General features: G+C 42.5%; 1 protein-coding gene across 8 annotated transcripts; it reads right to left on the minus strand.

The window, feature by feature from the left end:
- Positions 1–495: 495 nt before the first annotated feature.
- On the minus strand, positions 496–27,609 carry ASTE1 (asteroid homolog 1). Of its 8 annotated transcripts, none has more exons than XM_064277329.1 (9): positions 27,393–27,607; positions 26,194–26,319; positions 24,735–26,060; positions 18,283–18,493; positions 16,050–16,245; positions 14,442–14,683; positions 5,649–5,759; positions 1,471–5,481; positions 497–1,330 (listed from the first exon to the last, which is right to left on the minus strand). In XM_064277329.1, the coding sequence occupies exons 3-7, from the start codon at positions 26,037–26,039 to the stop codon at positions 5,743–5,745; spliced, it is 1,971 nt and encodes a 656-aa protein (XP_064133399.1). In that variant the 5' UTR covers positions 26,040–26,060; positions 26,194–26,319; positions 27,393–27,607; the 3' UTR covers positions 497–1,330; positions 1,471–5,481; positions 5,649–5,742. The 8 variants fall into 8 exon arrangements, with proteins under 8 accessions (XP_064133398.1, XP_064133399.1, XP_023395808.1 ...); XM_023540040.2 differs by having other exon boundaries at positions 1,123–1,330; positions 5,356–5,481; XM_064277328.1 differs by having other exon boundaries at positions 496–5,481.
- Positions 27,610–27,955: the final 346 nt, after the last annotated feature.

The following is a 27,955-nucleotide window of genomic DNA, read 5'->3' on the forward strand; positions in this document are numbered from 1 at the left end:
AGAGGTAGTAGTGGTCTTTGCGCATTTATTTTAAAAGTACATATATACTAAAATGTGTCCAACATACATTTCTTTGGAAGTTTCCCTTGACTTTGGCAGCCGAAAAGTCTTCCAAATGCCGCCCCCCCCCCCCTTTTTTAAGGCTGAGCTCATGCAATCTAAACAGTAGCTGATTTGCATACACAGTGCAGATAAACATTAATCCCAGCTGGTGTGTAATTAGACAAAGAAATCACCTTAATAATTAAGCATCCTGAAGCTCACCTGGCAGTTGGTATGATTATTGACTCGTTTAAAAACCCGATTTTGGGTTTTGGTTGCCAGAGTTGGTTATTGCTAATAGTGGGTAACAGTTAACCTATACCTGATATTAATGCAGGTGTCAGTCTGCAAACACTGTTCTAGGTTTTATATTTATAAAGAAATAACAGGTAGTATCTTACCGTCGGCTCCCTAATGGCACAGTGATTAAAAGCTTGGCTGCCAACCATAAAGTTGGCAGTTCAAATCCACCAGCCGTTCCTTGGAAACCCTATGGGGCAATTCTACTCTGTCCTACGGGGTCACTGTGAATGGGAATTTGACTCAATGGCAATAAGTGATCTTACTGTCAGGGTTCTCAGTCTTAATTCTGGAGACCGATAAATACATCCAAGTACAGTGTTAAATGCTGTTCAAAATACTACAGTAGCTTACAGGAGAGAAATAATTTCATGGAGAGCAGTTGCCAGAGAAAGTTCTGTCATTCCTGGCATCTGAATCAGCCTTCCATTTGGTAATCTCTAGCAGAGATGCAGCAGGACCTGGCAACCAAAGGGCACGGACTTTGCAGAGATGTCGGTGGGAACTGGAGGGTACATGTGAGAGTCACATGGTGCAGTGTGAGGTGCTGGACACATTGGCAGAAGCCTAGCGATAAAGTAGGAGGCATGTGACTTTGTCTCAGGGCACACTGGAGGAAGGACAGAGTGTGACATGAGTTTGGAATTTTATCTTGTTTGTTACATGATGATGGCAGCACACAGGGCGGCTTGTAAAGACTGGAAACGGAGAATGATGAGAAATTGTGGAAGCTTAAAAAAAAAAAAAAGGAGTATATTAATTCCCTAAAGCTACTGTAATAAAATACGAGAAGCTGGGTGGCTTATAAGAACAGAATTTTATTGTCTCACAGTTCTGTAGGCTAGAGGTCCAAGTCAACGTAGCTGCTATGTTGGGACTTCTTAGGGCTCTGAGGGAGAATCTGTTCCATGCCTCTCCTAGCTTTGGTGGCTGCCAGCAATCGTTGGTGTTCTTTGGCTGCCAATCTCTGCTTCTGTCTTTCCTGTCTCTGTGTATCATAAGACACCAGTCATACAGATTAGGACTCACCCTACTCCAGTACGATCATGTTCACAGATAACATCTTCAAAGACCTTATTTCCAAATAAGGTCCCGTTTACAGGTACAGGGGTTAGAACTCAAACACACCTTTCTGGGGAACACAGTTCAATCCATAACAAGGGCTAAAGGGATAAATGAGTCCAGGTGATCGGTATGGAGAGGAAGGCATGCTGTATCAATCTTCTAAGACAGAGCATTTCTGTGACTACAGGGTGGAGTGGAGAAAAACATGGAAGGCACTCCAGATTCTGGCCTTCTGGCTTGAGTTGTACAGCTGTTGACAGAATAGCCAAAGCCAAACAGGCTTTAGTGGGACACAAGTCAGTTTGAAACGTGAAGTCTGTGGTGTCTTGGAGACGTTCCGGGGACACACTGAGGAGGTTTCTAGCATGGAATGAATTGAAGCCACGGCTGACTGATTATAAGCCAGTAGCAGAACAGTTGCCGTGTACAAGCATCAATGATTTTTTGTTAAAAGTAAAGCAGTAAGTGAACTTAGCTTTAACAGAATAAGATGTTTTCAAAAGTAATGTCTTTGGCATTGTTATTACCAGGAAACAGCAACTGATTGTATAAATTCAAAATGCAAAGCTGAGGTTTTGTTCACATTGTACCTTAAACACAAATTTTAAATAGATGATAGACTCCTGGATCCCTGACTGCTGGATGTCAGTCAATTCCCAAACGGTAAGGATCATGACCAGCGTGCATGGAAAATATCCCGCCATCGTGGTGTATTAGCTAAACGGTTAACAATTCCTCTTTCAACACAAACCTCCTCTTTCACTCAGGAACAGTTTATGCCCAGACCAAGTCACGTAAGCGAAGTAAATGTATACAACGGGGAATTTTGAGTCTTAGGCTGTCACTTTGTTATTTAAAAGTAAACTACATTCCAATAAATTATTGTCAAGTTCAAAAACTGTTTTTTCTTTCTTGTGACCATTAGTCAAACTGTAAAATGCTACTTCTTGTCAAGAACCCTCTGTACAGATAAGCCTTGATATATGATTGTTGGAAGAATGTTATTCAACTTGATTTTGAAAGCCCTGAACACTTACGCCCTCCTTTATTATAACGTGTGTGTGTGTGAGATGAGAGTATATACAGTAAAGAACTACACAGCTCAGACAAAAGTTTGTTGTGCATGGAAACCCCACTGAGTGAGCAGCAGTAGTAGTTGAAAACAGCTACTTGCTCAGAACAGGTAATTTATGGCATGAAAGTAGAAAACAGTGCTAATTTTGTTCACTTATAATTCTTCCTTGGCCCTTTTAGCCTCATTTCCCACACATTGCGCCAAAAGAAATCTCCTGCCAGGTCTTTTTGGACACTATTCCTTCAACTTGAAATTTTCTTTCCTCTGCCTCTTCTTTTTTTTAATAAGTTTTTGCTTTTTTAAAAAATATTTTGTTGTTGGATATATACAGCAAAATACACCAATTAAGTTTCTACACGTAGTTTAGTGACACTGATTACATTCTTTGAGTTGTACATCCATTCTCCCCCTCCTTTCCTGAGTTGCTCCTCCCCCATTAACATAAATTCACTGCCCACTAAGGTTCCTATCTAATCTTTGAGTTGCTGTTGTCACTTTGATCCTATATAGACAGTTCTTAAAAAGAGCATAATGCCCAAGGCAGATAAATTTTTACTAGTTAAGGTAGACTATTATTTACTTTTAAGAAGACTTTAGGTGATATTTTTGGTTTAAGGTTTAAAGATTACCTCAGGGCAATGGTTTCAGGGGTTTATCCAGCATCTGTGGCTTCAGAAAGTCTGGAGTCCATGAGAATCTGAAATTCTGTTCTGCATTTTCCCCCTTTTGATCAGAATCTTCTATAGAATCTTTGATGAGAATGTTCAGTAATGGTGGCTGGGCACCATCTAGTTCTTCTGGTCTCATGGCAAAGGAGGCAACTGTTTGTTTGTGGAGGCAATTAGCCACACATTCCATATCCTGCCCTATTCCTGACTCTCCTCTGTCCTGTGTTGCTCCAGGTGAATAGAGACCAATTATCTTGCCTTGGATGGCCGCTTGCAAGCTTTTCAGACCCCAAGTACAATGCAGTGAACTAGGAGGTAGAACAGAGGCACTAAACATGTTATTAGACTAATTAGCTGGGTGTCCCATGAAACCATGACCCTAAACCTCCAAACCAAGGAAAATTCCGTGAGGTTTTTGTTTGTACATAAGCAGACTAATGCTGCTGCTTTTCCCCCCATTGTTGTAAATACATCTATCACACAGCTTTTGCCAATTCAACTTTTTACAGGTGTACAGCAGTTACAGTAATTGGCTGTGCAACCTATTCTTAGTCAATGTGGTTTTTCCATCACCATTAGCCCCCCTCCTCATTTTTGAGACTCAAAATTCTGACCTGGTCTTCAAAGCCCAACTGAAATGCCAGCCATCCTGTTGAATGAAGCCTTTCTAGTGTGTGTGTGTGTCTGTGTGTGTCTGTGTGTGTGTGTGTGTGTGTGTGTAGTGCAATTTCTTACAAACACTATTAAGAATAAATGTAGCCAGAAGTTTGGGCATTAAATTTGTGGGGCTTTATGTTTCAGTGTTAAAATTTAAGTCCAAGTCACTTTGTTGAAAAATTTAGAAGAGAATTAGAATAAACTTAAGTGTTGGTGTTTGAGGAGGAAAATGAAAACAAATACCCTGGCCATTAGTTTGAATTTCTTAGAAATTCTTTTTGACTAAACCTGACATTCCTGTGTACAAGCCAAATGCACACAATGGTGTGTTAATGACGTGTACTCAGGCTGCTTCAGGGTAGCTAGTGTTTCACGTGCAGGTGCAGTGCAAATCCGATTTCCCATTCCTATCCTGTTTTGCTCAGTGCTAGCCAGTTGACAAAGAGCCTGGCAAAGGCCCACATTTCTGTGGTGGCTCTGTAGCTGTTAGGCTTGTCAGAACTGCCCTTTATCTCAACTGCACGGCTTCCCCATCACTATATATATATATTTTTTTAGCAGTAACTGCATTGTTCTATTTAGTGACACTCTGAGCAGAAAGTACACCTCACTGAGCAGTCACTGACAGAAACTGCACAGATTGTTCTACATGAGTTCCAGAAGTCTATTTTAGAGCTCTGTGCACTTCTGGCTCTTAATTCAAGCAAAATGTGCTTTTTAATGCAGTATTAAAAAAAAAATATTAACCCACTCAGCCACATTAAACGCAATTTTCTATTAGGACCTTCTCTGTGATAAATATACTGGAGTGCCCCAAAGGTGAGAAATGGCCATTTGGAGCCATCTTGTGGTCATAAAGAAAATACTGTATGTGATACCTTGACCAACTGCCATTTTTCACCAAGTTTGCATCTTAAAAGCATATAATGAAATGTCTTCGTATGTGAGTTTAAAAAACATTCTCCTTGGAGCTAAACAAATACATGATTTTGTAGAACGTGTGTGTGTGACAGGAAAGATACGACAAGCTTTATATTTAAGCATTACTAGATCAGTTGTAGAGAGTCCTAAGTGTAATTTTTTACTCACGTTCCTTGTAGCAACCATATGGTTACACAGTGCGAGTACACTAGATTCTGCATCTTTGTACATGGAGCGAGTATGGATGACCCATTAGCTATAGGTGTGACAAGTCAGGGAAACTTTATTTTAATCCTTCCTAACCCACCTACATGGAACTACTGATTTAGTTTTAGGGTTGGCAAACTACGGCTCCGGGGCTAAATCCGGCCTACTACTGCGTGCTTTGTAAATAAAGTCTCATTGGAATACGGCCAACACGTTCCTTTACGTATTGTCTGTCGCTGCTTTCGTGCTACAACAGAGATGTACAGCTATGACAATGACCATATGGCCCACAAAACCTAATTATTGTCTGGCCCTTTATTTACATAAACAGTTTGCCGAGGCCTCATTTAGACATCTGAAAAAAGGGCCTATGCTTTACATTGAGTGGACCAGAAAGGAAGTGGCATCAATTTTCTCTACCTTTCACTCTCCCAACAGGTGTTTTCTCTGGCACGGATGCACTTGGTAGCAGATTGGATGTCAATGACTCCTCTTAGGCTCCACCAAGGCTCCCACGTGGAAAAAGTCAGTCTCAGTCTGTTCTCACTTCATCATCAAGGGAGAGGATATGCCAGTTACTCCCGGTCCCATATCACCGCCAAGGCCCCTTGTTCTAACTTGTTGTCCCATCTGAGTAGCTGTGCCCTCTCCCAAACACGCCCGCGCACGCGCACAGACACACTCGCTCTTTCTGTCTCTTTTTCCCTGCTCACCCCAGGCTTTCGTCCATAAGCAGCAGTCTGCTCCTCACTGGTCTCTCTGCCCCTTCCACCTCTCTGGGTGTGGAAGAGAAGTGGGGCATCCTTCTCATTGGCTGTTTCCTCCTAGTACAGACACAGAGAAACAGACTTATTTTGAAGAGGCTGAAAGTATGTTATCTTGCTTAGGGAAGACAACGTTTAGTAATAGAAACCACAATATCTAACAGCCCAGTCTTAGGGAAAAATACAATTTAATTTTCTCAGAACATTCCATAAGCCAAAACATATTGCATAATATTTCTCATATTTCGAAAAATAATCATGGCAATATCTCCGAGTGAATTCCTTTTATGACCCACCCTGGTTGTCTATGACTTCAACTGCTTTACAACACAGATTATGGTTATCCTAATAGGGTCAATTTCTTAAGTTTGTCTTTAAAAAAGCAACTTGCCTAGGAAATAGAAAGGCCGTGGCACTCTGTGACTAAAACTCGGGCTTGTGGTGTCACCATTCCCAGATTTCCCCACTGACGGCTACCTTCCCCCCTCCCATTTTTACTCTCTTGTTTTTCCCAGTTGTCTTGGGGCAAGGCAACAGTGGAGTCTTGCCCTCTGGATGCCACACTTCCCAGGAGCTGCAGACGTTAAACATTTCTCTTACTATAATAAGACCTCATGCTCGTTACAGACACTCTGTAAACAGAGGCGTAGAAGAGGAAAACGTTTCATAATCTCAACGGCCAAAGTCTATAAATGTCGAGGTTTTAATGTCATCTTTATTTATCCCTGACTTTTCCTTTTGCTCCCGATATATATCCAACTGCCTAACATGTCACCATGGCACTCGCTCCCTCAGGTGTGTCAGACTTAACGTATCCGCAACAGAGCCACCCATTTCCCCACCTGCCAGCTAGACCCGTCCTACACGAATGAAGGATAAATGGAAATTTGAAAAGGGAGAGTTCCTGACATTGTTCTAACGAAGGCATAAAAATTACGGATTACTGTCGTGATTTTAGCAATAATTCCTAACAGTTATCATTGGTACATTTACATGCCCTGTTTCAAGAATAATGCCAATATCTATTTAATCAGAAACTGTTTTCATATTTGTCAGAGCAAGTTCACCTCCTGACATCTGAATTCATCCGTATAGTCCTGCCTACATCATGAAATATAAAGTGAATCACTGTGTCTGTGATAATATGCACTCAGCCACTGTGCAAAGTCGACTTTTTTTCACGTCAAGGTCCTTTGACCTACTTCTCTGTACCGTGTAGCCACACATGAACCAGACGGGTGGAGAGGGGGAAAGTAACGTCTAGACAGACACACGGCGGTTTTCAACACGGAAGTACTGGCACCTCAGTTAATCCACCAAAAGGACTAATTACATGTAAAAAGACACCTACCTGAAAAGTTTCCCTATTCTTGTCTGCTAGCTCATGCGATGGCATAATTTTTTCAGAGTCAAATGATTCAGTCCTATAAATAATCAAAATACCACTATTGGTACGTTCTGATGTCCCGTGTTGGTAAGTGTGATCAGGGTTTCAGTTAACATCAGCTTTTTTTTTTTTGGAAAAACATTCCTAAGTTGCCCGATTCTGAGGAGAATGGATTATATTGTGCACAGAAATCTCTGTCTCCAGTGTGGTAATATCACAGTTCTTTTCCAAACATACACAGATATGTATACACACACACATATATACTTTTATATATATATATACAAATACATATTAAGCAAAAGACTTAGCCGTTTTAACGAAATATCTAAAATGATGTCAAGACTAGTAGGAACGACGGTGATGCTTGTGCACTGGCAATTTGTTCATATGACATTTGTTTTTTCCTCCCTGAGAGCAGAATCCAGTGTAACTTGTTGGGAACGCTTGTCCATGTATTATCTCATTCATCTGTTTCTGCCGTTTTAAGGCTGGTCATTGATCTGCTGCAGTCCTGCCTTTGAATTCGAAATCTTCCTACTTAGCGTGAGGTTCTCATCTTAGAATTTTTACAGCTGGCTGGACTTGAATTTGGCATTACTGAGATCTTGGGAAACAAGTGCAAAAAACAACCCCTCCTGTATGGCTCAGAAATTGGCTGCTGGGAGGCATCTTTTTAATACATCTGTCCCAGAGAAATGGTGTTTTAATATCAAACTGGTACAAGGTACAGAATCATATTCAGCTGCCTTGACTGAAATGAGGCGTCAGAAAGTGTTATGTGATAAACACCAAGTTCCCCGCAGCCAGCTCACTAAAGATATAAGGCCACCACATCTGGAGTCAGGTATTACAAAGAGTTATCCTTTTGCAGAAGTGAAACTCTGCCTCCTGGCCCTGGTGCTGGCTGCTCTCCAGGCACTGCTCGGGGTTCACGGTGGGCCAGCAGTCAGGCAGCATGTGCAGAGCACAGCACCGAGTGGACCCTGCGCCCAGACTGTGCCTTAGGGCTGTGGGGTAGGGCCAGGATAGCCCTGGCAGTTGCAGGAAGAGGAAATTCCCAGGAAGTGGTAATAGCAGCTCTTATTTATTTTTGTTTTTTTAATTTTTTATCTCTGAACATACCCTGGACTTTTTCAAATTGAGTTTAAACCAATATGGAAAATTTGGACAACAGGAGAAGGGGCATAGGAGCTCATATGGGAATAGCTGGTCTCTGTTTTCATTATTTTCTGAGTTTGAGTTCAGCCACCTATCACTTTTCTTGGCACTTCTCCACTCTTTTCAGGGTGGCTTCAGCCTGACAACTTTGATGAACTTCCTGTAATGGTTTCTTCTTACGTTCTTGCCCTTCTTCCCATCTTGACCACACTGGATAGTTAGTGCATTGGATAGTGCTGACCTCTCCCGCCTTTGCAAAATTCTGCCTTAAGCTTTGGCAACACTGGTCTCATGGTGCCTTGATAGTTCTCCTCAGCCTTCTCTCACTTCTTCCCAGATACCTTGCTTTGCTCTTGCTTTTCACGTGCAGATGTAACAATAATGGCTATCATTTGTTGCATGTTTTTAGTTCCAGACACTGTGCTGTTGTTGGTAGGTGCCATCAAGTCAGGTCTGACTCACAACAACCCTATGTACAATGGAACAGAACACTGTCCAGTCCTGCACCCTCCTCACCATCATTGTTATGCTTGAGCCCACTGTTGCAGCCACTGTGTCAGTCCATCTCATTGAGGGTCTTCCTCTTTTTCGCTGACCCTCTACTTTACCGAGCATGATGTCCTTCTCCAGGGACTGGTCCCTCTTGATAACCTGTCCAAAGTACGTAAGACAAAGTCTCAACATCCTTGTTTCAAAGGAGCATTCTGCCTTCCACAACAGGTTTGTTCATTCTGGCAGTCCATGGTATATTCAATGTTCCTCGCCAACACCATAATTCAAAGATGTTAACTCTTTGGTCTTCCTTATTCACTGTCCAGCTTTTGCATGCATATGAAGTCATTTTGAAAATATCATGGCTTGGGTCAGGTGCACCTTAGTCCTCGAAGTGACATCTTTTCAGCATTTTAAAGAGGTCTTCTGCAGCAGATTTGCCCAATGCAATACGCTGTTTGATTTCTTGACTACTACTTCCACGGGCGTTGATTGTGGATCCGGGTAAAATGAAATCCTTGACAACTTCAGTCTTTTCTCCGTTCATCATGATGTTGCTTATTGGTCCAGTTGTGAGGATTTCTATTTATGTTGAGGTGTAATCCATACTGAAGGCTATAGTCTTTGATTTTCATTAGTAAGTGCTTCAAGTCCTCTTCACTTTCAGCAAGCAAGGTTTTGTCATCTGCATAACGCAGGTTGTTAATGAGCATTCCTCTAATCCTGATGCCCCGTTCTCCATACAGTCCAGCTTCTCGTATTATTCAGCATACAGACTGAATAAGCATGGTGAAAGGATACAACCCTGATGCACACTTTTCCTGACTTTAAACCACACAGTATCCCCTTGTTCTGTTCGAAAGACTGCCTCTTGGTCTATGTACGGGTTCTGCATGAGCACAATTAAGTGTTCTGGAATTCCCATTGCAGTATTATCCATAATTTATTATGACCCACACAGTTGAATGCCTTTGCATAATTAATAAAACACAGGTAAACATCTTTCTGGTATTCTCTGCTTTCACCCAAGATCGATCTGACATCACCAGTAATACCCCTTCTTCCACGTCCTCTTCTGAATCTGGCTTGAACAATCGGCAGTTCCTTGTCAATGTACTCCTGCAACCATTTTTGAATGATCTTCACCTAAATTTTCCTTGCATGTGATAATAATGATATTGTTGGATAATTTCCCCGTTCTGTTGGACCACCTTTCTTTGGAATGTACACAACTATGGATCTCTTCCAGTAAGTTGGCCAGGAAGCTGTCTTCCAAACTTCTTGACATAGATGAGTGAGCGCCTCCAGCACTCCCTCTATTTGTTGAAACATCTCAATTGGTATTCCGTCAATTCCTGGAGCCTTGTCTTTTGCCAATGCCTTCAGTGCAGCTTGGACCTCTTTCTTCAGTAGCATTCGTTCTTGATCATATGCTACCTCCTGAAATAATGTCAACCAATGCTTTTTGGTACAATGACTCTGTGTATTCCTTTAATCTTCTTTGATGCTTCCTGCCTTGTTTAATATTTTCTTTGTAGAATCCTCCAATGTTGCAACTCAAGGCCTGAATTTTTTTCTTCAGTTCTTTCAGCTTGAGAAATGCCAAGTGTGTTCTTCCCTTTCGGTTTTCTAACTCTAGGTCTTTGCATATTTCATTTCAATCCTTTACTTTGTTTTCTCGAGCTGCCATCTGAAGTCTTCTGTTCACATTGCTAGTCTATGTTAAAGAACAAGTTTCAGAGTCTCTTCTGACATCCATTTTGGTCTTTTCCTTTCCTGCTTTTTAATGACCTTTTGCTTTCTTCGTGTATGATGTCCTTGATGTCATTCCACAACTTGTCTGATCTTCTGTCATTAGTGTTCAGTGTGTCCAATCTATTCTTGAGGTGGTCTCTAAGCTCAGGTGGAATATACCCAAGGTTATATGTTGGCTCTTGTGGACTTGCTCTAATTTTCTTCAGCTTCAATTTGAACTTGCATATGAGCAACTGATGGTCTACTCTGCAGTCAGTCCCTGGCCTTGTTCTGACTGATGATACTGAGCTTCTCCACAGTCTCTTTCCACAGATGTCGGTTTGATTCCTGTGTACTCCATCGAGTGAGGTCCATGTGTATAGATGCCATTTATGTTGTTGAAAAAAGGTTATTTGCATCAAAGAAGTTGTTGGTCTTGCAAAGTTCTATCATGTGATCTCTGGTGTGATTTCTATCACCAAGGCCATATTTTTCAACTACCAATCCTTCTTCTGTTTCCAACTTCTGCATTCCCATCACCAGTAGTTACTGATGCATCTTGATTGCATGTTTGATCAATTTCAGACTGCAGAAGGTGGGAAAAATCTTCCAGTTTCCTCATCTTTGACATTAGTGGTTGGTGCGTAAATCTGAATAATAGTCGTAGTAACTGGTCTTCCTTTTAGGCATACATGTATTACTGTATCACTGACAGCGCTGTACTTCAGAATAGATCTTAAAATGTTCCTTTTGATGATGAATGCGATGTCATTCCTCTTCAACCTGTCATTCCTGGCATAGGAGACCATATGATTATACGATTCAAAATTGGCCAAGACCGGTCCATTTCAGCTCACTAATGCGTATGATATCGATCTTTATGCAGTCCATTTCATTTCTGATGACTTCCAATTTCCCTAGATTCATACTTCTACATTCCTTGTTCCAGTTATTGATGAATGTTTGCATGTTTGCATGTACATGTTATTTAATCCTTAGACAATAATCTGAACTATTTTGATCCCCATTTTATAAGTTGGGTAACTGATGTGTCATAGTTGTTGATTCATTTACTTTTATGCAGAAAAGAAGATAATTCTAAGACCTTTTAAGCTTAAAAGAAGAATGGCTGTTTATGTCCTAAAATCCTAATCACCAATGTGAGTTCTCTTTTGCATTATGATCAGCTGGCATGAGAGGCCTTTAGAGAGTGTATTTCCAGCCTATATATTAAAATTTCGAGGTGCAGGTGTCTTAAAAGAGGCTTTTACAAATAAAATTCAAGTCTAATTTCATCATCACCAAATACAGAATATGATTACAATCTAATAAATGTTTTTTTATCCAAGTTTATCCCTGAAATTTACTCAGCTGTCCAGAGTTCCTTTTGTTATTTAACTTGCCAGCTGCAGCCTTGCCCTTCCAAAGCGTCAGGTGAGATTTCATTTGCTAGAATTGAGACAGAAGGAGCAGGCTCTAAAGAGTTGATTAAAAACAAACAGTAGAGTTCACCAGTGGAACATGGGACTATAGCACTGCTTCTGTACAGACACTCCCTGTTTTCTTCTGTACCTGATCTGAATTACCTGCCACTTAAAGCAAAACTCAAAAGCTAGGTCTGAGAACACTTCTGATTTACTCTCTAAATCATGTCATACTTCTCTCGTAAACTCCTCAGATATCCTATAAAGTGCCTGTGACCTCTCATCCATTACTTGCAGGGAAGACACACACAGCAGTAAGTAGCTTTCCTAAGTTCCCGCAGAGAGTGAGAGTGAAGGAGATTATTGCTAGAGTTTAATGCCTGCAAGGCTGCATAACTTCATGTGAATGGCTGTAATGACAGTGGTTAGAGGAGGAAACCTGACTTCTTAAAATCAGCTAAAGGAGGACCCTTTTGCTTGGAATACTCCTTTTAATAAAAGAAAAAGATGACTGATGGAATTCAGTTGACTTTTAATCAAACTCTGTAGCCCATACACTTTCCATTTTGGTACCTATCAAAACAGTTATTTGCTCAAATGGCAATGGGAGTGAATGGTTTTCCAGGCAGGATTGGTGGTTTTAAAGGGCAGTGTTGATGATTAACGAGGAAACTGGACACTTATACTGGTATTATAATTTCCAGGTTGGCTGCACACTCTACAAGCTAATCAAGGAAAAGAGAGTATTGACACAAACAAGGTTACATGTTTATGGCCCCTACTGGATTCACTATTTGCTGGTGAAACATGTCTCTTCTCAAAACGAGATGCACCTGACTGCTTTTCATACTTCTGGGAATAACCTTGTCTTCTCACTACCATCTCTTGAGAGACATTAAAAAGTGCCACCATGCTCTCCTAGAATAAGGAAAATTTCCTTCTTTCAAGAACTCTCACTTGAAAGAGAAATCTGTTTTTAGGGTTGAGAACTTTAGGAGCAAATGAGACTGTGTTTTTGCTTTTTGTAAATGGCTAAAGCTAGTCACTACGTGGGAGGTGTGTGTGGACACCAGCTGACGCTCTGAGAGTACGGTTCTTCTAGGGGACTGCAGAGACTTGTTTCTCAGGCCTGTTCAGAATGGCAGCTGAGAGCAGCCTCTAGGGTTATTACTGATGGAACAGGCCATTAGGAGAGTAGAGAAGAAGCAAGGAACACAATTTGTGTGAAGAAAAGTAAAACGAAGATTGAATATACTTTCAGATCTTCAAATCTTGCCCAAGTCTCTTCATTCCACTTGCTTCTTTTTACTGTCAAATTCTTTATTTGGAATTGGCCAGTATCTTCCAAATCTGTTGATGCTGTGTTTTTAGCAGCCATGGTGCGTTCCAGAACAAAGCCTTTCAGACTTTTTTGACTGTAACCCACAGTTACAGCAGGTTTTAGGTTTTAACCCACAGTAAGAAATACATTTTGCACGACAATCTAATTCATGATATACATGTGTGACACATTTTTTTCATTTAAATATGACAGTTATGACCCATTAAATTTCACATCCCATTAGTGGGTCAAGAATGTTAGCATGAAAAAGGGTGTAGAATCTGGTACTGCTGCATGTATCCTGAATATTTTCGTTTCTTCTCATTGGTTCCTCTTTCCTCCTATAGATCTTGCAGCTCAGGATGATGTTTCGTATTTTGCCCATTACGGTTTCAACTTCTGCCTTAAAACCTGGAGCGTCCCTAAAGTGCTCATCGACGCTGCCGTGCTCTCATTTACTAAGTACTTACTTTCTGAATAAAATTTGCTGTCTCGCGTCTTCACTTCTAGGAGCCCTGGTGGTGCAGTGGTTAAAGCACTTGGCTGCTAACCCAAAGGTTGGCGGTTTGCACCCACCAGCCGCGCCGCGGGAGAAAGGTGGCAGTCTGCTTCCGTAAAGATTTATAGCCTTGGAAACGCTATGGGGCAGTTCTACCCTGTCCTACAGGGTTGCTATGCGTTAGAATCGACTTGACAGCAGTGGGTTTGGTTGGGGTTTACCCTCACTTCTATCTTCCATGGCCCAGGCCTCTCATACTAACATATGAAGAGGGATCTGTTTTGCAGAAATTTTGAAATGGTAACAACTCAGCTTCTACTTAGAGGAAATAAAGGAAGTAGGACTCCTACTCTGAAAATGTAACTGGCTGAGTTGCTGCAATTCAAAGGTTATAGAATGTTATAACTGGAATGGAACATGAGCCATACAAACGTGTTTAAGAAATACACAAGTTTCTTAAATCGGATTGTATTTAGTAAAATCAGTACAAAATACCCTGGAGTTCAAAGGTTACCGACTGCATTGTCAATCCCTTAACAGGTTAGTGCCAAAGAGAAGAGTTAATCATTTCAAGGGAAGTGATAGGAAAATTTTAAGTCAGAATTAATTATACATCTGGCTGCAGACTGAGCTTATTCAAGCTCTGAGGCCTCAACATGCTCCTCCAAGTTTTCAACCTTTAACAGCCCAAATCGATTGCTTCCCTCATGCCGACACTTGGTACCTGAGGTGGTTCCCACTTTATTCTTTGGCCAGCTGCTACCTTGTTTCTTCTGCCTTTTCTTTTTTGAATGTGATTTACCCTTTGGTAGGAATGACTCAGGAGGGGCAGATGACTGCATGGCATTGAACATCTGTTCATATAGTTGCTTTGCCTCAGGACACATGCTCAGGAGACTTTCCACAGAGGGTGCTGATGCTAGTAGCTCTCGGCATAGTCCGTGCACCAGGCTTCCACTGTACAATCTGTCAAGGGGAGACCGAAGTGTGTTGTTAAAGCTTAGGCTCACTGCACTGGACCACTGTCATTAATGTGGCAGAAACACACTGAGAAACAAACACACTGAGAACTCTTACTGCTTGTGAAAAATTATTAAAATTATTTAAGAATAATCTGTTCCTTGAAGGAAAGAACTAAGTTGTTATAACAGAGATTAATTATTGGCTGATGATATTTAACAACTTTATCAGCAAATTAAATGATGAATGCTAACTGGTTTTCCAACTGGACCCAAGCTAAGGGTGACCAAAAAAGGAAAGGAGTAAAGAATCTATAGGTCAAAGGCCAATTAATCGTATTCAGTTGAAGGTTCTAGGGTTAGCTCAGATATGAGGCCCAGAGATGCATTAAAAACACTATTTACTGCTGGGGAGCTTTTCACCTTGAAACATATTTATAGTTGTATCAGCGTATTTTGTATGTCTCCGAACCATTCATTCATTCAGCAAATACTTGAGTACTTGTGTGATAGGAACTGGGGCTACAACAATGAACAGACAATTCACTGCCCTCATAAAGCTTACATTCCAGTGGAAAGGGACAAACATTTTACAATCTCAAATATGCCATTCTCTAACCAACCCCCTTTCACCTCCTGGATCGACCAGGACAGACAATCCATTGATCCCACCATTTTTTCACTGGCCCCTACCCTGCCGTTATCATTTTCTTCTTCCTTACCCAGCTTAAACTCCACAGTCAAACAGGATCACTCCCTGGGATACAGGCTCAACTCCCTTGCCTCCTCTCCCTCTTCATTCTTGCCTGGATAAAGCCCACTTAGATGTCTAATAGGCTCCTCACTGGAATAAGCTCTGTGACAGCAGAGACATTTTTTATTGTTTTGTTCATTACATCCCTAGCACAGAGCAGGCACTTAATAAATATCTGGATGAATGAATGAGTGAATACTATGTCAAGTGGTAAGAAGTACTATTAAAAAAAAGAGTAATAAGACTAGGGTGATTGGCGGAGGGGTGGTATTTCATATAGGGTGGTCAGGAAATGCCTCTAAGGTGACATCTGAGCAAAGACCTGATGGAAGTTAGGGAATGAGTTAGAGCCTCCCAACAACTGCTTCTTTCTTTCGGTTATATTAGTGTTCTACTTTAAGGAACTGATTTTTTAAAAATGTTTTACTGGATCCGATCATGGCAGCTTTCTTTTGAAATACAGAAACAACAATACTTTTCCCATTTCCAGCTCTTCAGCTAGAACAGTGATCCAAAATCAATTACGTTGACATTAATTATAAAAAGTAACTTTGCTTTAAATGTATGCATTTCCCTCTTGTGTGCATCCACGTGAAGTCAAGTCCTGCGTGGCACTTACCGAGTTAGGTCCGGCTCGGGGAGAGGCGTGGAGAGCAGCTGATTGAGATAGAGCCCCATCTGCAGGCAGCACTGCCACTGACAGAAGACGTGAGCTGCGTCTAAGTCCAACTTCTTGCTCAGCCGGGTCTGCGCCTTCACTCTGTGCAACTCTTTATACAACACCTTGGCACCATCGTCACTTGCATCTTCCTTATCTAGATAACGAGACAACCCAAGGGCAGTATTTCCAAAAACATATCACCTTGTAATTCTCCACGTATAAAACAACACATTCCACAAGGGAGACAATTAGTTTACGAGGCTCAAATGCTTTTCTGTTTTGGCCCCTTACTATTTTAACTCAAAATAAAAGCCTTGCTGTTTAAATTGAAATATTTATGCTGAGATATGTTTTTAATAATTTTATTGAACCCAAATAGTTAATTTTGTCCTTGAAATAAATTCTCTTCTACTAGTTCGCTAAATCTAAAAAAAAAAAAAATCTAGTTCACTAAAAAAAAACCTGGCTTTAAATACATTTACATTTGAACTCTCCAAATCCACAGTCTATGTCCATGAAAATTAAAAATTACTATTAAATACTGTTCCTTTTCACTAAACTTCCTCTCATGGAAACCCCAATGCTATAGTGCATTTGTTTTTAAAAAACAGGCAGTATGTTCAAAGCACATTTTAGCTTCTGTTTTAGGAGAGAAAACTAAAGTATAACTCAGGGAATTTGAGGATAAGGGACAAGAGGCAACTCTAAGGAATAAAGAACACTACATGTGCTCAGCTATCAGCTGCAGGTTGGTTTGAGCAGGTGACACAAAATGGCATCTGGATCAACTTGAAGGTAATGAAAAGGAGGCCCACCTTTGACCCATTAGTGAACAGCACGGCACTGAGCCTGCCTGGGTGAGGGGTCCGCAGTCCCTAAAAGAAGAGAAACAGACCCTTGGCGTGCACCTTCTGTTAGACTCAGCTAAAGACTTGTGCTGAGATTTATATTTTTCATTCAATGGGAGGAAACACTCTATGTTTGTATCCTAAAGCAGTTACCTCTTGCCATCAAGCTGAATCCTACTCACGGTGGCCCCATGTGTGTCAGAGTAGAACTGTACTCCATAGGGTTTTCAATGGCACATTTTTAAGAAGCCGATCTCCAGGCCTTTCTTTCGAGGCTCCTGTGGGTGACTGGAACCTCCAACCTTTCAGTTAGCACCAGGCTCGTTAACCTGTCTGCACCACCAGGGAGCACTTAAAGCAGTAGTGGGCCTTAAGTCATTTCTTTTGCTCTCATGTAACAGTCCCTCTGACAGCTACTTGAGCCTGAAAACCTGGGGTATCTTGAAGTCCATGCTATTTCGCTCTTTCATTTATTTTAAGAAGTAAATGCTAGAGTACTGCTGTTCAACGGAACTTTCTGCCACGATGGAAATGCTCTGTATCTGCGCTGTCCAGTACAGCATCTTCTAGCCACGTGTGGCTACTGAGCACTTGAACCGTGGCTAGCGCACCTGAGAACCGGAATTTTTCATGTTATTTGATTTTAATTAATTTAAACTACAGTGACCACATGTGGTACCATATTATACTGTTTTAGAATGTGGTAACACGTTTAGATAAAGTGCTATAGCATTCAGAATCCTTGAAAGAGAATAATTCCATTACAGAACTTACCTCCAAGTGTATTTCTCTAGTAGAAACAGAAGTTACTGTATCTAGCATCACTACTTACATACTATTTGAATTTACAGTAGAGGAAAAGGAATAAAAAGGTTAGTTAAAAAAAAAAAAAAACCCCAAGCACGAATGCCTATGGAGGTTGCAAGCATTCGGAAGCTTCTCCAGTGGGCAGTTTTAAGTCAGTTCTTGTGGGGATGTCGCTGCTGTACTGAAGATGGATAAGGAACGTGGAATACAGAACGCAACTGGCAAATGCGCCTGCCAGGCACCTCACAAGGTAAAGCGTTAGGTGCCACAAAGCAGGCGGGATGAGGCAGAACCAGCTCTTCACTGCTGTACCGCTCGCTGGAGTCAAGTCCTCCAGCACCGAGCCTGGCACTATCGGCAAATATTTCATGCCAGAAGTATTTTATCAACGAGTGAATGACTCTTTGATGCCTCCTTTTCTAAGCTGTGGTATAAACTGGTGAGAGTAAACAATCCAAAAACATTTTCTTGGTTAAAGCTTCGCGTATATGCAAGTAACATGGAAGGCTATACTCCCGGGAATTCCGGACACCTACCAGGGCTGTTGGTTCTGGCATGCAAGGGCCCCATCAGCATCCCCAGCAATAAGGCCTGTACGTGGTGCAGCTTTGCCTTGGCCTCCGTGTGCTGCAACCAGTAGGAGCTGACAGCAACGGGCAACCTCAGCGAAGGAGGAACTGGGTCCAGGATGGTCCGCTTCACCTTCAGGGTTTCTAACAGAAGCATCTCCCGTTTATCCAAGGAAAGCTGAAAATATATACCAAACATCTTGGAGGTTACTTTGGGGAGTGGCATTTTTTTCCCCTCTAGCACAAAAAGAACACAAATGAGACTTTGGTGTCAGCTGTTACCCTCATCTTCCTGGAAAAAAATCAGCCACCCTCAAAGGATTTAGAACATTCATGAAGCACTTGGTATCGTTGACTGAATGGCTGCACTGTCTCCCCGAGCTACCCGGCCCCTGCTTGTGTCATTCCATCCTCCCTGTGGAGGCTGGTGAGCAGCAAACTTCAGCACACACAGCAAACAAGCAGGGAAGCAGGTTAAAATTTCAAATCTTCAGCCCACCTCCCAATTTTGATTCTGTTTAAGTCCGGGGGAATGCAGGAATCTGCATTTTAACTAGCAGCTGAGAGGCAGTGCTCTGAGAAGCAAAGATCTGTACTCCTGGAGGGCCTGCCCTTATTTGCTAGTAGTGCTTAGGCCATAGCTTCTCATGAAGCCATCCCTGCTCACCTCCAGAAGACAAACTCTTCGTTTATGCAAACCCTCTGGGGGGATCATGCAGCCCAGTTTTGCTGGGGTCCTGCCTTGTGAACGCCAGCTTGAATGTTTTATTGTCTTTGTGTTCTCCCACACCAGGATCCTCACAGAGAGACTGCTTATAGGTCAGGGGAACACTGAAGGGAGTTGGAAGCATCTTAAGGACCACCTGCATTGTGCTTCCAATACCCACTACCCTTGTGTTTACACCAGGCTTTGTAGTGCACTTGAAATCAAAGTTAAGAAACAAACAGCTCTGCCAGATTTAGGCTTCATGTTGAAACACTTTTAATTAAGTGAATCTTCTGTACTTACAAAGCCACCAAAGATCTTAGAGGTCACATACTCTTATAGATAAAGCAACAAGGGCTATTAAAAAGGCAACTTCAGGAGGACTTCACAATCAAACTCTGAGAAAAAAAAAAAGTTGTATTTCCAGCGTCTGCACACTGCCAGAAAAGGATTTCTTTCTTCTTAACTTTCTGGGCGGATGTGACAGTCTGGCACATTTCTTAACACCCAGCACACAGTAGCCAAGTGTGGTAAACAGCTTAGAACAGAGACGTTAACCTGAAATAAAACATGTCAAAATTGACAAAACTGTCTTATCAAGGCATAAGAGCATTAACTAGTACAATTTCTAAATAACTTGTTTTGATAAGATTGTGACAGTGGTAAAGTTATGTTTTTTTAATTAGTAATACACAAAGTGCTTTATAATCAATCACCTCTACTAGAAATAGCATTAACTACTTAAAGTAAAATAAAAACTTCTCTTTGTAATTTCCTAAATTGATAGAAAAATACACCAAGTAAAGGTAAGAAAATACCTTCATCCTTTTCTGACATGTAATGCTTAAATTATTGAATTCTAGAGCTAAATTACAACTTTAATGACTGAGCTTTGTTCTACCCCTCACTAACTCTACACCTTGCACAAGTTTCCAAGCTCCTCTTCAGTCTCTTCAATCTTCTGTAAAATAGGCATTTTAATCACTTGCAAAAGATGCTTCAAGGGGGGGCCCACAAGTCCTCAGCTCCTTCCAGAAGGGGAACTTCTCTGCTCACTGCCCTTGGTAAACTGTTCAGGTTAATCCCATATGACAACTCCTTTCCCTTCCCTTAGGGGTAGCGAGAGCGCGTGGCTGCAGAGGAAGCTGCCAGAGCGGCCTGCATGGGCACCCAGAGACGCTACTCTTGGCACTGCCTCCCTTCCAAGAATGACCCACTTCCATGTCTCCTTACAACTAACCTCCCTTTTCTTTGGTTAACTTAAGTAGTGCTCTGTCCATTGCAGCCAACAGGACCCAAATGAAACCTTACCCCACGTGGTTACTGTGGGAATTGAGTGAGCAATTATATAAAGTTCCTACCAGCTGGCACAAAGCAGGTAATTAAGTATTTACTATTACCACATCATCTTAAGACACGACACCGAAATGACTAAATACTGTCACCAGGTTTCCATTCTTGTACCTGCATTTGTATTTGGAATCCTATTTACACCTGGTACCATTTAGAACTGTTATGGGCAAATTAGAACCAACAGTATTGGACTAAATACAGAATTGATGAGTTCGTGCCAAAGGAAAGCCAAATGACACCCCAGCAGAGAGTGAACTAAGATTTCACACTACTCTGAATAAAGGTAAGGAGTAAGACTCAAGTCATCTCCACTTAGCAAGGGTTATAACTGGCAATGGTTGAATTGATTCAATTGGATTTCCATAAAGTGGAAAGTGTTCTGATTCCTACTTTACACCACCCACAAAAAAACCAAACCTAAACAGATTGTAAATTTAAATATGACAACAAAACAACATAGCTTTTAGAATAAAACACAGAAAGACATTTTTGTGACCTTGGCATAGGCAATTATTTTTTAAGCAGATCACAAAAGTGATAACCATAAATTTAAATTGGACTGTATTAAGAACTTCTGTTCATCAAAACATACTAAAGAGTGAAAAGGCAACCCACAGAATGAGAGAGGCTATTCACAATACATGTCATTTAACAAAGGACTTGTATACAGAAATCAACAACAAAAAGACAACATGATAGAAAACTGGGCAAAGACTAAACAGAAACTTCATGTAGAGAATCTCCGAATGGCCAATAAACATATGAAAAGGTGTTCAAATTAATCATCTGAGAAATGCAAATTAAAATCATTACATACCCATCAAAATGGATAAAATGATACCACTACACAACCGAAAGAACAGCTAAACTTTAAAAACCAGGACAGAAAATTCCAAGTACTGGCAAGGGTGTAAAGTAAAGGGGACTGTCATATGCTGCTGGTGGGACTATCAATTAGTACAACCACTTTGCAAGACCATTTGGCAATACATCTTCTAAGCTGAATGTAAGCGGATCCTAAACCAAACCCACTGCTGTCAGTTGGTTCCGACTCATAGTGACCCTGTAGGACACAGTAGAACTGCCTGCCCCATAGGGCTTCCAAGTCTAGAAATCTTTACTGAAGTTGACTGCCACATCTTTCTCCTGCAGAGCAGCTGGTGGGTTCAAAGGACCAACCTTTCAGTTAGCAGCTGAGCGCTTTAACCACTGCACCACCAGGGCTCCTTAAATGCATCCTATGACCAACAACTCCACTCCGAGGTATATATGCAACAGACATGTGTCCAGTGTTCACTAAATAACGTGTACTAGAATGTTCATAGCAGTGCTACTCAGAAGAGCCAAAAGCTGGAAACTACCCAAAGTGCCCATTAGCTGTAAAACGGGAAAAACAACTGTGGTGTATCTCGTAACGTAGTGAAATGCAGCGGTGAGAATGAATGATCAACTCCTCACACCAACAGTGGATGAGTCTCACAAGCAGTGTGCTGAATAAAAGCCAGACATAAAGGAGCTCATACTGTATGACTGAGCTTTTATAAAGTATAAAAACAAAACTTTCTGTTGTTAGGGGCCAGGGCAGTGACAAGAGTAGAAGGGATGCGTGACGGGAACAAGCCACTGGGAAAATCTCCTGGGTGCTGGTCTTATGTCTACTCAGATGTTTGTGAAAACTCATCAAGCTGTGTGACTTCTGTGCACCAATCTATATGTATATGTATAAAAAAAAAAAATAGTCAGGGAGGGATAAATTATAAAAGGGCACGAGGAAACTTTGGGGGTGATGGACATGTTGGTTATTTCAGTTGTGGGATGGCTTCACAGACGTATAGACAGATCACAACTCACCCAAGTGCACACCAATGAGCAGTTCATTGCTCATCAATTACTCCTCAATAAAGCTATAAAAAGTAAAACAACAACACGTGTGGCCCAGCACCGTCTATGAGAAATCTAATCTCAGCCAAACACCTTTAGAATGTTGCTAATTAGAATTTTATTTGTATGGGTAAAGGGTTAATAAAGCACTCCTATTTGAGACTCCGACCTGTGTAGACCTTTCTGGCTCCGTAACTCTGGAAACCTGATTGTCAGTTGTGTTACTAAACACGATACTAAAACTGCATCTAGACTTGAACATAAACAGGCATCTGATGGGAACACCCTATCTTAGGGCCTTCCTGAATAGTGACGTTTGTCATCAGCCATGTCCCTTGCAGGGAGCTCAAAAGCTCTGTCTATAGAACGGTTACATGGAAGACTGGGCCCTGTGGGGAATGAGGCTTCTAAGCCAGTGAGGCTTTGTCCCCTCTGAGATATAACTCATACCATACACCTCACCTGGTCAGTGTGTAATTCAGGAGTTTGTGGTCTACTCACAATGCTGTGCAACCGTCACCACTATCTAATTCCAGACCGCCTTCATCACTCCAAAAGGAACCCTGTACCCCTTTAGCAGTCGCTCCGCACTGCCAGGCAAGCTCCTGCACCCACCCGCCTGATGCCAGTCTCATTTCCTCGGACCTGAGCTGCCACTAATGACGATGCTAAAGAGGCTAGTTCTTGCCAATCTCACCACTACTGACAATTTGGGCCAGATAATTCCTTGCCATTAGGCGCTGTCCTGTACGTCGAAGGATGTTTAAGCTGCACTCTTTGTCTCTGCCCACTAGATGCCAGCAGCAATTTTCTTCTGGGAAGCTGTGCTTGTTCTTCTAGGTCCCTGCGAGTAGACTGGTGCCGAGAGCGGCCTGTGAGAGGCTGGTGACTCTGAGAGTTCAGTTGGATCTAAGGAAACTACCGATGGGCATTGCAGCTGGTGTTCTAAGTTTATCTGCATTCACTCTGGAGGCTTAACTGTGTTATCGGCATAGACCTTTTGAAATCTATTTGTATTTTTTCATACATTTATGTAATATTACAAAAAGAAATTAACTCAGCACTGGGGTGATCCAGGGGAATTTTATTTCCTAGAAAAGGGGATTGGTCTGAGCATTACTCAGGTTTAAGGAACAATGAGTTAGGCTAAGAGTCACGTTTTCAGTATCAAACTAAGGAAATCACCATGATGCCACAAGGCTAAAGCCTGAGGGGCCTCATCAATAAAATAAAAAATCCGACTCAAGCATCAGTACTAATGTTAACTGAAACCTGATACGGTCTGAAATGTTAGTTTCATCAGTGCTGATAAGCACGCTTTTTTTTTTTTTAAGCCACACAACCCAATCTGTCTGATAGCTAGTGGAAAGAAACCCTGGTGGCGTAGTGGGTAAGTGCTACAGCTGCTAACCAAAGGGATGGCAGTTCGAATCCGCCAGGCACTTCTTGGAAACTCTATGGGCAGTTCTACTCTGTCCTATAGGGTCACTATGAGCCACAATCGACTTGATGGCACTGGGTTTGGTGTTTTTGGGTTTATTGATAGCTAGTATCAACATAGTAGTGATAGTACCGGCAAAGATAACCCAGATCACTGAATTACAAATGGTTGATTTGGAGCTAAAAGGTCTAGGTTTGAATCCTAATGCCCGCACCCTGGCTGGGATATTAAACAAGGCAGTTTACTTGACTTCCAGTTTTCTCAGCTATGAAAAGGGAGCAATAGAGCAATCTACCTCAGTTTGTTGTATTAAGCAAGGTGATATATGTGAAAGGAGCCCTGGTGGCGCAGTGGTTAAAGCACTCAGCTGCAAAATGAAAGATCAGCAGCTTGAACCCGCCAGCTGCTCTGCGGGAGAAAAGACCTGGTAATCTGCCTCCTTAAAGATTCACAGCCTTCTCAAATTCTCTTAAAAAGACCAGACTTAATGGTCTCACTGAGACTACAGGGACCCAGAGGTTATGGCCCCGGGACCTTCTGTTAGCCCCAGGCTGGAACCATTCCTGAAGCCAACTCTTCAGGCAGGGATTAGACTGGACTACAAGACCTTTTTTTTTTTATAAGACAGAAAACGATACTGGTGAGGAGTGACCTTCTTAGATCAAGTAGACACATGAGCCTATGTGGGCAGCTCCCGTCTGGAGGAGAGATAAGAAGGCAGAAAGCGACAGGAGCTGGTTGAATAGACACGGACACGGGGAATACAAGGTGGAGAGGAGGAGTGTGCTGTCTCATTAGAGGGAGAGCAGCTAGGGGTACATAGCCAAGTGTGTATAAGCTTTTATACGAGAGACTGACTTGAACTGTAAACTTTCACTTAAAGCACAAAAAAAAAAAAGAAAAGAAAAAAAGATTCACAGCCTATGGGGCAGTTCTATTCTGTCCTACAGGGTCACGATGAGTTGGAATTGGGTTTGGTTTAATCTACATTATAACCTGTAAAGTGCTTTACAAGGATTTCATTGGTATCATACTTACCTCAGTCAATTTGCTGAAGTCAGAATAATGCTCAGGCAGTTTTACTGCATGAACAATCGATGTTTTGATATTTTTATTAATCCTTTCCACTTCGCTGACAGCTAGTGGCTGAGCAGGTGGTGCTTTCCAGGGCATGCTTTCCAGGTGTGGAGAAGCATTCAAAAGCAGCCCGTAGATGGTTTGCCGGATGGACTGGGATATTCTGTGGGCATTGGGTTGCTGCATGTTTTCCACCTGTGTGTGAAGAATGGTCCGTCTTAGCACCAGAGCATCGCTGATGAAAGGTGATAGCTGGCCTTTGGTCAAAGCTGCTAGTACCCATTCTGGTAAGCCCAGGTTCAAGGAGTCTGGACAGACATAAGCACCGTACTGGAAGAAGTCCTGCAGCTTCACCAGGGACTGCTGGTATTCTTCCATGGAAGAGCAGAGAAGCTCCTTAACATTTGCTCGATCCTTTTTGGGGACATGCTTCAGAACATTATCTAGTGCTTCCGTAGGGCCAGCAAAATGAGACAACCAATTCAGAAGTCCCAGAACTCGGTGGTGTCTCCTCCCCTTAGGACTGGTAGCTCCAAGAGGAAGACGTATTTTACTTAAGACTGTCTCCATGATGGGCAGATTGACATGGTCGTTTCCACACAGCACTGCAAAGAGAGGTAGCAGAGCTTTATTCATGTTGCTGAAGTGACGGCAGAACGCATCAATGGAAAAGCACATGGCAGGAATATAGCAGTTTTGGGTGCCTTTAAGGGTGTTCACATTTCTCCACTGAAAGCCACTCAAGGGGCAAAACCCAGCTTTCAGGTCAAAAACGCAAAAGTCGCTATCCGAAGATAACACAGGGCAATCCCAGTGATTAGCAAGCGTCATGATATCCCGATCTGCTTCTGAGAAGCACTGGACAAAACATACCTGCAGCTTGATCAAAACCTGTATGAACACTTCCCGGATGAGTAAGGGACACACACACCCGCCCCCACCAACAGAAAGGGAATGGGCCATCTGGATCTTCTCTCTGGCCCGATCCTTTAAAGTTGTAAGCTTTTTATCTGAAACGTCACATCCTCCATCCAATACAACATACGGACGTATATTACAAGCAGATAGTGATTCAAAAAATTCTTGTACAACGTCTGTAAAAGAATCATAGTCCCCTCCATACTGGAGCTCCATGTCTGAACTGAAGCAAAGCCGATGGAAAAGAGCATAGCCATCAATGACAATTTTTGTGTCCCGCAACTTCAAATCAGTGAAGAACTCGTTACGATGATCTTCCACAAAACTCATCAGGCCCCGGATACCCATGATGACAGTCTGAAGAACTGCCTGTTTAAAACAATGGAAAAGGTTTCAATTGATGCTGGTTATGGTTGCTTCCAGCGCCATCAAATCATCAGCAAATGCTATGAAGTGCTGTTTTGACAGAACACATTAGGTGTCAGCATTTCAGAATTCTTACCTAGATCCTCAGCCAACACCAGCTAGGTGAGCACTTTTTCATTCTTTTGTCTTCCCTGTGTGTTATAAGGCACAAGCCCGGTGGTTTCATGAATTTTGATCCTTGGGATGGAGGCTGTTGATGATTCTAAAAGAAAACAAGCTAAGTCCATTAATGACACACCAATATTATGCTTCTGTGGCCTTGGCTTTGATACTGAGATAAAGAGTAGTCATATAACACAGAATATGTTTTGTGGGATCAAGATAAAAAGCTCTAAGATATAAAAAAGATATCCTTTTCAATTGCATAATTAATAAATCAGAATTAGACTTCAGTTAAGTGAAATGTGTAGGGCCAGTGATACATATCCTGTTTTTTGTTGTCACTGAAAATCAGAGTCTGAGAATTTCAGGCCTTGGGCTCCTGGGCCTTTTAACTGGCAAAGTTTCTGGCAAGGAAAACTACTGCTCCCTGCCTCCAAGAGCTCAACTCTCCAGTTTCACCCAACCAGAGGCTCTTTTCATCTTCTTGTCTTTGCTCACCTGGCCTAGTTGCCTGCAATACACTCACTCCTTCCCCATCTGGCTAACTTTACTCACAGAATCCAACCAATTAACCAGGTGCTGTGGAGTCGCTTCCGACTCAATGGCAACCCCACGTGCGTCAGAGTAGAACTGTGCTCCATAGCCTGATTTTTAGGAAGTAGACCGCCAGGCCTTGCCATTCTTTTGGTTAGCAGCCAAGGGTGATGGCGGTTCACACCATCCAGGGAGTCACTCACAGGATCAGTATTACTGATCATTCCTTTCGCCTCAGGTTCTGATATAGCTCAGCACAGCACTGTTACTGAACTTGTCTTTATGAAAAACTGTGACATTTGTCAACGATGAATTTTTGGCATTCATTTTGATTTTTTAAAATACTGCATTAAAATTTATTTCAGTTTTCTGACGTCCCCGTATACTCTGCGCCCAACTCAGCTCACCCCAGTCCCAGTCCCCTCTCTCTCAGCGCCTTATCCTGTGCCGTACTTACTTCTTCACAAGTCTGTCTTGCAAGCCCACTGTGACCACTCATCCTAAACTCATTAGAGCACCTTGCTTAGTTGTTCAGGAGAGGCCGGTACAAGGTAAGAGCCAAGCCCTCAAACACAGGCCTTCAAACACCGCACCACCCCAACCCTCACAGCTCGTCCCCGATCCAGCAGCAGATCCCACCTGCTCGGTCCTCCCAGGGGACCGGCTCCTCCATCAGACGCCGGAAGGAGCCCAGCGAGACCTGGAAGCCCCGACACGTGAAAGTCCAAATCCAGGAGCGGGAACCGGAAGTCTCTGCGTATGACGTCACTGGGATACCTCCCCCCTCCCCCCGTTCCGTGGGGCCGGGTCGGGCCAGCAGGGGTGGTGCTCTCAGGAGCGGAGGCACGAAGTTACTAAGGGAAGCTGGGGAGTACGCCCCCAAATGGCTGCTGATTGGTTAGGAAGCTCGCCCGCTCTTTTTCCCCGCCCACTTGGCTCCGCGGACACTTCCGCCTCGGGGACTGGTTTTGGGACGCCTCGCCCAGACTTCCCAGCATGCCCCGCGCTGTCTCCCTGACGACGCGGCTAAACAGTCGTGGCAGGTGGTGGTCCCTGAGCTCGGCGGGCGCCGCTGCCCCTCCGTTGAGGCCGGTGCTCTGGGCATGCTCCCGGGGCCGCCGCTCCTCTCTCCAGGACGGGGAAAGGTAATGCGAACGGCGCGCCTCCGGGCATTCCGAGCTCTGCAGCGCCGCGGAACGTGA

The sequence above is a fragment of the Loxodonta africana genome, chromosome 27, assembly GCF_030014295.1.
Source record: "Loxodonta africana isolate mLoxAfr1 chromosome 27, mLoxAfr1.hap2, whole genome shotgun sequence".
NCBI lineage: Eukaryota > Metazoa > Chordata > Mammalia > Proboscidea > Elephantidae > Loxodonta > Loxodonta africana.

Bases quoted from the DNA above. Each gene is read 5' to 3' on its own strand.
- ASTE1 (XM_003420904.4), bottom strand. From the start codon at position 26,039: ATGGGTATCCGGGGCCTGATGAGTTTTGTGGAAGATCATCGTAACGAG. The intron at 16,246-18,282 runs GTAGGTGTCCGG...CTCGTTATCTAG, and splicing joins TGCCAGAACCAACAGCCCTG to ATAAGGAAGATGCAAGTGAC. The intron at 14,684-16,049 runs GTAAGTGCCACG...TCCCCTTGACAG, and splicing joins CCCGAGCCGGACCTAACTCG to ATTGTACAGTGGAAGCCTGG.